At 41.7% G+C, this 9,888-nt stretch overlaps 1 protein-coding gene across 1 annotated transcript in view; it reads left to right on the forward strand.

Annotated features, from left to right (window-relative positions):
* The window catches only part of nell2a (neural EGFL like 2a), a 222,823-nt gene that overhangs the window by 51,688 nt on the left and 161,247 nt on the right, over window positions 1–9,888 (forward strand). Inside the window, exon 9 of the mRNA XM_079568360.1 lies at window positions 2,002–2,163. Within this exon, the coding sequence (XP_079424486.1) occupies window positions 2,002–2,163 (162 nt within the window). The remainder of the gene's footprint in view (window positions 1–2,001; window positions 2,164–9,888) is intronic.

The following is a 9,888-nucleotide window of genomic DNA, read 5'->3' on the forward strand; positions in this document are numbered from 1 at the left end:
GACCTTTGCAAAAGCTTAATGTTATGCATTTACTTTTGTATTAGTGCAGATGTCAGGTAAGTGACAGGAATTCATCGGAATAACTTAAGTATTGTAATGAATTCCTAATGATGGTGATGGTGGTCGGATGGCAGCTGGTTATTGTCTTTAACGTTTCTTAAAGGAATAGGCCACCGTTTTTACATACTGAGATATGTTCTTACCTTAGCTTTGACGAGTTCTTTAGGACCTGTCTGATCTTCCCCCGTGCCTTCAATCGCGTAAACACAGCGCAGACGGCGTTAGCATTTAGCCTCTCTCCTCTATAGCTCCAAAACAGGTCAAGATAGAAGCTACCAAGCTCTTTCACGTTTTCCCTGTTTAAATATGGTTACGTGAAGTGTTCCACTACAAAGTATAATTACACAAAATTAAACAATGTGGATTTTCTAAGTGGATAAAAGGGGGAACTATATTGTAAGGCGTCATAATACCAGGAGTAGTTCAAAATCCGCGTAGTAATCTTCACTTTACTGTGCGGATGCCAAACTACTCCTGGTATTATTACGCCTTATAATATAGTTCCCCCTTTTATCCGCTTAGAAAATCCACATTGTTTAATTTTGTGTAATTATACTTTGTAGTGGAACACTTCACGTAACCATATTTAAAAAGGGAAAACGTGGAAGAGCTTGGTAGCCTCTATCTTGACCTGTTTTGGAGCTATAGAGGAGAGAGGGAGAGGCTAAATGCTAACGCCGTCTGCGCTGTGTTTGCGTGATAGAAGGCACGGGGGAAGATCAGACAGGTCCTAAAGAACTCGTCAAAGCTAAGGTAAGAACATATCTCAGTATGTAAAAACGGTGGCCTATTCCTTTAACCATGAAAGAAATCTGCCCAGTTTCATTGATAAACAAGGCAAGAAACGCAACTATCTGAATTATCTGAATGTCATCACAGATAAAAGGCCAAATTAGGAAATTATAGCTCACTCCAGGCAATATTAAGATCATTTTGTATTTAAAGGGACTATACAGAGTTTAAAAATGTTTAAATTAAGTATTTTCCTCCCTCTACATGTTCCAACAACAAGCCCAGACCTGTTCACCACAACTGCCTCTAAAATCCTGCACTGTCACTCAAAAAGTTGTTTTTGCTGTCACGCACGAGCTTAATATAGAAGGTGCAGTTACATGTATGACCTGAGGTGGCAGTAGTGAGTATAAAATGGCGAACATGCATCTAGCCCCTTTCAAACAAGCCTTCATTGTGAATGAAAAAAAAAGATAATGTCAAATATAGTCTTACTAAAGAAACTCCAGCGTAAATGTTGTATTTCTTTGCAATCAGATGTTTAAAAAGAGCCTTGTAGTGGGCTCTACAGCAGGATAAAATCCCATTATAGTGAATAGGACTAAAGCTCCGTTGGACCCGTAAGTGGAGCGATGACGTCATCACTTAACAAACGCATAGAGTTCAGGGCTGTGATGGGATTTGCAGCAATAATGAACTAATGGAGATTTTAAAAGGTAAAATACTGGAGTTATTGTTCACACTAAAACACTTGGACAGTACAGTGTGTTAGATGCATTTACCAGCTGTGACTCAACAGCTTACAGAGATGTTCCACGGCTTTTTTCTCCACTTTTTATACTGTACTGTAGGTAAAGGTAGTCTATGGAAAATGTATAGCAAGTCTCCATGGTAACAGTGGATTTTTGCTGCCAACGATGATGTGGGTCCCAGACTGATATCCCACTGTATAAAAGAGTACTGAGGGATATTGTTGCAGTCTCAGAAGGTTTTTCCAACTCATGGTTTATGAGTTTTACCAGTTTACCAGTTTAAGTTGTATATTTTTTTTATATTTTCATCCTTTGTGGTGTTTAGTGAGACATGATGTGGTACTTGCTGTGAAATTTTGTGAAAACCACTGATCGCAAGCGTATCCTGACACTAATAAACTGTTCATGGATAAAATATATGTATTAACCACCTGTTTTTTTCCCCCTCTTTCCCCAGAACGGCACGGTGCAGTGCGAGGCGATCTCCTGCCCTCCCCCTCAGTGTCCGGGGGGTACCGTGGCGGCCTACGTGAAGGGCGCGTGTTGCCGCGAGTGCCAGCGTGAGTGGAGCTTACTCTTAACCTCTGTGCTCTCCCATCCTCTTCACAACCTCCTACACTAAAAAAAAATCATTACACAACAACACCAAACACGGGGCGAACACACACAAAAGGCCTAAAGCGAATGAAATAAACAGGGAATAAATTATATGTAAAGTGTGCAAACTGCAGGCCAATAGCGATGAATAAAATAGCCTCCTCAAAATTGAAATGACAGTAACTCTATAGTAACACCAAAACCCCCCCTTGAGTAGATCGAGAGCGAACATCACACCTCCGCTGGATACTGATGTTGACCAGTGTTGCTATGCTACACTGTGAAAACGTCCTCTAGTCTTGAGATGGTCCATCCTTCTGCATAAACATGGACCGATCAATTATTCGCAGCTCCTTCAGAACGCAGATGGCCTCCCGTCACGCCCATAAGAGCCTCTACATCACAACGAAGCCTGGGTTATATCTCCTTGTTAAATGTTTTGAAGATTTGCAAGGAAAGTAAAAGAAAAAGCTGATCTGTAATGCAGTTTTTTAAGCTTTTAAACCTTAGTCCATGTATTTTTGTATTGTATCTTAAAATAAAATCTGTATCTAGAAAATACTGACTTAAGATGTTATAAAATGTACTTATACAAACCATCAGAGCGTGGAAACCATAGACATTATATATTGATAGACCTCTTGTGCTCTCTCCTCCCCATTTATATTAATAACAGGATCGAGATGGCGTCTTCTCCTACAGAACATGTTCCAAAAACGGACAAAAAAGGTGGGAACTCCACCCCCGAGCGACAACAGCCTCCACAGTGCTCCAGGGCCTGTCAATCAAAGCCTAAAGCTAAAAGTTTAATAAACTGCACCTATCCCAGAGTTATCACAGGGGGAATATCTAGTTTAAGAAACGTGATCTTTCTTTGAAACCAGGCTTTAGAGTAGTTTTTGACATGTGTTAAGTCCCCATTGGTTTTCACATTAAACAGGATCTTCTGAATTTATGCCTAGCCACTAGGTGGTGGTATTTCAGCAATGGCATGACCCTGCCATCGAAATGGGCGAGATGACATCACTTCTGCAGGACAATGCAAGTTTAAACTAATCCAAACAATCCCTAAACCTAGCCCTAATCCTAGCCTTAAAGGGACTATACAGAGTTAAAAAATGTTGAAACTAAGTATTTTGATCCCCCTACATGTTCCAGCCACGTCCCAATGTGTAGAATGAGCCCAGATGTGTTCATCACAACTGTTGTTGTGTTGTTACTTCGGGTCCGAAGTGCCGTCATGCACAAACTTAAAATAGAGATTGCAGTTATGCGGAAGACCTGAGGTGGCAGTAGTGAGTATAAAATGACCAGACTAGTCTCTTTAAGGATAGTCGAGTGTACGAAAGGAGTTTTATCAAGATTAACTTAAATAAATGTTGCGGGGAAAAAAGTGGAGCTGACATCATTTCCTGTGGAGGTTTGGAGCTCCACTGATCACGTGACTCTCCATCGGCTGCATTTAGATTGTTAAAAAGAATAGACGACTGCTCCTCACTCCTCCCCGATTACCACAATGACCACGCTTGAGGGAGAAATCATGGCGGATTTGCAGACTCCTCCTTCCCAGCTCTGACAAAGCATGTTCCTAGAAAGGGCATAAGGGCGGGATCTTCACTGACTCGGCCCTTGTGTGACGTGTAGTTCGGTCACAGCTCCAATGCTAACAGTCCGGCGCTCATTAGTGCGAGATGTCTAAAATGGAAAACCAGCCTGGTGCCTTTTATTGTTACTAACCCAGCGTCAATCAAGTTCCCAAAAATTAAGCACCAGATTCTAAAGTTGTTTTTAATGTGTCTAAAGTCCAATGTATTCCAATGGGGGAATAGCGGCTATGTGGAGGTACTACAGCAATGTAGTACCTCTAGTGTTGCGGTCAAGCAGAGCAGTCAGTGGGCATTAGTTTGGACCCTCTTGCAATGGGCTATCATTTTTTTCTTTGGTCCTTGTTACGGAGTGTTGACTTTGCTGCGATATCGCCCTCTAGTGGCTATAATGGCATCTCCAGAAGATAATGCTATAACATGGAACCCAGTGGGGCATTTGACATGTATCTAAAAGATGTTAAAACCCTGGTACCAAAGAGTTTTCTTTTTCTAAACTTTGTTTTTTTTATATTTTTAACCTGTTTTTTGTTTTCTCTGGAGTTTTAAAGTTTTATCTCTGGGCTTGGACTGACCATAGAGCACTGTGTCACTTCCCGCCTTTTTGTGCTTTTTCGGAAAATGCTCTTATTATAATTTTTTTGTTATTTTCATACACCACATGGGCCCTTTACCATGAATGGGGCAGAATTGCTATAACATATTAATTACATTTTTTTTTTTCCTGTGGTGAAAATCTAGGAAATGGTGAAAATTAAACTTTATTGTAATAGTGACAGTGATGAAGAAAGTTTGCCCACGTAAGGTTTGGGAAAAGATTGGTGAAGGTGTCTTGACTGTTTTCAGAAGAGATATTTTGATGAGTGTGGGCTGCCTTTTTGAGTACAGGAGATCACTGAAACCAGCACAAATGAAACACGGATCCAGGTTTGTTTTTGATGGGGATTTTATAATATAAAAGCTCTTTTTTTTTTTTTTTTAGTTATATTTAACCCGGATTCTCTTAGGTCTTTTTTTTCTTTCTCTTCACTGTTGTTAATGAGGCCCACCGTGCTCAATATAGCATTTTCCTCACGTAACAACTGTCTATAGTGATACGCCCTCTTTTCTGTTCTCACATTTCTTCCTAAACGTCCATTTTCAAACAGTTAAGCGCTGGTTTCTTTCTCTACGGATAAATAATTCTCTTTCATCGCGTCTGCACAGAGACACTTCTCCTCAGCTATAGTTGGCAATGAACTCGCATTAGCCCCTTCATTGCTACGTTCACTTTCTCTCAATTCCCCTCTCAATATAAAGGGCTCGCCGAATATTAGCTTTCTCCACCCGACCTCCCTTCGCATAGTAATAACCCAAATTAAACTTATAGCTGGAGCCACGTCTCATTGTTCAAACGGAGAGGGCCGATTCTTTTAATGTAGAAAAGATTGATTTGTGAAGCCCTCGTCATGCCGCCTGGTCTTGTGAAGAACATTTGTATCGCTGCCTCCCACGCTCACTGCTGTTCCCCTCGCAGAGCAAACGATAAACAAGAAATTAAGAAAACACAGCATGAAAGCAGTGCGTGTCTGACGGGAAAGAGTGGAGTGAGTAGTCAGAATTTGGACGATTTATAGCGGAGGAAGGAGTCAAATTGTGTTGTAAAAAGGAACTCCGTGTCATGTTTCAGGGGCCTATTAGTACTGCTGCTGTTACTGCTACTACGACTACTATGGTGGTCACATAGGGTGAGCTTTAAGCCGGCCCAGAGGGAATTAAATGATCCGATCGAATGGTGATGACCGTATACTGCAGAGCTAAAGAAAAAAAAACTCACATGCACCCACCTTTGGACGTTCTAATTGTAATAGTTAATAGTAAGTATTTTTTGAAGCCCCTCTTGCGCAAACTGTAGTCGGGCCGCGCCTTCCCAGTCCAAAACCGTTCCCCCAAAACATCAAAATAATGGCCAATAAGCATTTTTTTCAAACAGGTAAACTGAAATTGAAGTGTTTTATGCACCTGGAGTCCTTTCTCAGTAGTATTTGATCATTTTTAACCATTTATTTTGATCAAAAAAGATCACTTGTGGCCCGGCCATCTGACCAGGCAAAGCTCTGTCCCCCACAATCACCCTGGGATGACAAGCCACGACCCAAATGTAGAATGTTAAATATTGTCTTTTCCTCAAAAAAAATGTGTTGAATAAGCATCAAATAAGCCAAAAAAAATTAACTTGTGATACAAAAAACAACAACCCGACACTCAAGTAGTGATTCTGTACTATTTCTGTACATGAATATTCAAATAAAATGTCCTCCAGGAGACTGGATGTTTGGTAAACTTTTATTTATAAGGCCATGCTTGGTCTACTGCCCTCCTTCATCTGTAACTTAATCTCACATGTCGAGCACATGGCTCACTATGCAGGATAAACAAACTACAAACACCTGACGGAAGGGTGTAAGCCACCAGATTAATTTTATTGAATTCCTATTGTTATAGCAGACGTACGTAAAACGGGCCGTGGACGTAACGTACTCGGTGTAAATGAGGCGTTTCTGTTTGCGTTCAAATTATCATTTGTTGCTCACTGTTCTATTTGCTCGTACAGAACTGGGAAAAAAGGGCTTTTGTTCACTCTGCTCCTTCTACATGGAACATGTTGCAAAAAGACTGGAAAATAAACTTTTTTCATTGAACGCTTTTAGGTCCAGATTGAGAGCACTTGAGTCGACCTTTTTACATTGTAAAAATTGTATGTTGTATGTATGTAATTGTATGTAATTTGTAACTCCTTTGCTGCCTCTTGGCCAAGGTTCCCTTGAAAAAGAGGTTTTTAATCTCAATGGGACTTCCCAGGTTAAAAGGACTATACAACGTTTAAAAATGTTAAAATTATGTATTTTCTTCCCCCTACATGTTCCAGTCATGTCCTAATGTGTAGAATGAGCCCAGACATGTTCACAACAACTGCCCCTAAAATCCTGCACTGTCACTCAAAAAGTTGTTACTGCGGGTCCGAATTGCTGTCATGCACAAGCTTAATATAGAAGCTGCAGTTACACGTATGATCTGAAGTGGCAGTAGTGAGCATAAAATGGCCAACTTGCATCTAGTCCCTTTAAATAAAGGTTAAATGGGAAAGGCCCACTGAAAACAGTTCCGTGACCCACTTTTGCTTCAAGAAATAACACGCTATCTTGTCTGTGACATTATGCAAAGCACAAGTTGACTGCCACATTTTGTAAGTAAGTCAGTAAAGTTTATTTCTATAGCACCTTTCACAGACAGTGAAGTCATAAAGTACAGTAAGACAATGGTCATAAAAAAAAAAAACTTAATCTAGTGGAATTAAAACGCTTTCCGATCGATATCCACACCTCGAGGTTGTGCACTCTGGACGCCATTCCGTCCGGCCGGGTGTTGACCCCATGTACACTACAGCTTACTCACCTTGCGGCGAACTTCCACTTGTTAAGAGAAGCACCCGCTATGACTGCTCTCGCAACTGCTGCCAAGTCTGTAAGAAAAATAAAGGAGGAGAATCGTATTGTTCAGCAGGTTTTACATGATGCAAGTCACCCAAAGCGCCTCACACAGGGCGAGGTAGATTTTTATTTTTATTCATTCACTCCAGACTGGGTGGTGGCGAGCTTCATGTGTAACTACAGCTGCTCTCGGGGTAGACTGATTTAAGTATAGCTTGCTCAAGGACTCAAAGACAGTCTGCACTTGTCAGAGGCGGGATTCAAATCACTGACGAGGAGTATTAAGTGTAGCAAACGCTTTTGACTCTGCTCAAAAAAGCGGGAAGTAAATCAAACCATTTACACAAACTTGGCTCATATTTCCTTACGCTTACTCTTGATCAGATCCTTCAACACTCTAAATAACCGCGCTTTCACTTGTGCAGGTCTTCTACTAATTGACCTAATTATAATAAGCTTGTGTTAGCATTATTACCGCTGTCCCCGGGGTCGGCGCTGAAACACAGGGGCTTAAACCAGCCGCCCGTATCTTCTGCTGCATTGCACAAATGAAACATGTTTCAGGTAATCCCTCTAAGTCCACTCAGCCCTCCACCATCTGAGCGAGGTACACAAACACGCGGCTAATTACTCTGACCCGGCGTCAGAGCGGTGCAAGCCCCACTACAGAGACCCAGCACTGGTTTGTCTTATCTGGGCTTTGCAGCGAGGAGCGAGAGCCGGTCTGTGCTGATGGATTGTCAAGTGGGACGTCAGTAGTTGATATGATACCTGACTCCATCTGTCAATCACTTTAGTTCTTGTTAGAAACCAATGCTTCACTTTGTTTGAGTTCTTCGAATTTGTTTTTGTTTACTCACACAATTTCAGACATTAACATAAACAATAAAAGTGAGAATTAACCAACCCTTGATTATGCCTGTCAAGACTTTTACTATAATTCATTTATCCTTCAAAACATGAAAAATGAGCAGTAGACTTTAGCACACATCTTTAATAAAACTCTAAATAACTAAGTAAGTGCTTTATTTGTCATTATTATCACTCTTCACAATGCAAGTAGAACACTCAACTGACTTCAATGGGATTTTCCAACGTTCATTATTTTCTGATAGAGGACCTCTGAAGAAAACAATGACCGCTGCCAATGGCAACAGAGTTTGTGCTTCTAAGGTAAGGTAAGGTGATACTTTATTGATCTCACAGATGGAGAAATTGCATTCGATGAGAGAGCATCCGGCAGCAGCACCCATTCAGTGCGCACCACTCTTTTTTTTTCTTTGGTGAAAGATCGTTGTGTCGCGGCCGCCATCTTCACTGTTTTGGTCACAGGAGGAGCACTGGTTGATGGGAAATCCATATCACTCCGCTCGTAGTAGTAGCGGACACTATCTCTGTCCCCGTCCCTGCGAGAGAAGTTGGTGGAATCGCTCCTGAAGTCAACGGGTGTCCAACTTTCAACTTACCCAGAGATTCACCACCATTCCTCCTCTCCTACTTCCACTAAGTAGCTAGACTAGCAATAAGTAGCTAGCCTGGCTGCTACTAGCCTAGCCACACTGCCTGGGATCGTTGCCAAGCAAAGTTCAAACTTTTGGGAACTATTTGCCACAGAAATAATTAAACAAACCTATCGGCAGTTTTGCGTCGGGGTCCGGTTCGCCCTGTCGGTTTTTATTTTCCTGATAATGACCAGCATTCTATACATTATCCCTTACTTGTACATACAACCACACAACGAAATAGTGTTCAGGTGTTAGTCCTGACCTGTTGTGGGCCAACCTGACCAGCATGCACTGTCCCGACCAAATAAACCAATAAATATTTTTGGAGGGAGGGGGAAATCGAAGACCCCCGGAGGAAACCTGGCTGGCTGCCTTCAGTGCTCCTCTGAAACGGTGCTCCGCTTCCTGGGTTTGTCCCTCTTTCAGAGCGTGGCGTCCTGCACTGGTCAGCTCCTCCAACACCTCCTTCCTCTTCCTCCTGCACAGCTCCCTCCGCCCCACAGTCTTCCCCCGATACCTTCTGTTGCACCTTTCCACTGTTCTGCAGGTGTGGTTAGCTCTTAGTGCCTCCTCAGTGTTTCAGAAGAATTTGTTTGTGTCAAATGTCTTGTTCTCATAAGCTAGCTGTTTGTTTACTTTTAAAGGAACAGGCCACTGTTTTTCCATACTGAGATATGTTCTTACCTGAGCTTAGACGAGTTGATAGGTACCTGTCTGGTCTTTGCGCGTGCCCGTGGAAAAGCTTGATTGCTTCAAACTTCACCCTATTTGGAGCTATAGGAAAACATTGGGAGAGGCAAAAATGCTAAAAACATCATTGGTTGTTTTGCGTAACTGAGGGCACGCACAAAGCCCAGACAGGTACGCATCAACTAATCTAAGCTCAGGTAAGAACATATCTCACTATGGAAAAACTGTGACCTGTTCCTTTAAAAAGCTGCTTCCTTCAGGACCATTATGGACTCTCTGCAGTAAAACACAGCAAAGACGTACTAAAGCATCCAGCAAAACAAAACTCTGGGTAAATGGGGCGGCCATCTTGCAGTTGTCTAATTAACTAAATTCTTAATGAGATTTGGATTGTCTCATCAACACTGGTAATATTTCTAATATAATGAGCTAATGGAGATTGATAATGTCAAATACTCAATTACAGTGTTCTGATGCT

The sequence above is a fragment of the Gobius niger genome (genome assembly GCF_951799975.1).
Source record: "Gobius niger genome assembly, chromosome: 12".
Lineage (NCBI taxonomy): Eukaryota > Metazoa > Chordata > Actinopteri > Gobiiformes > Gobiidae > Gobius > Gobius niger.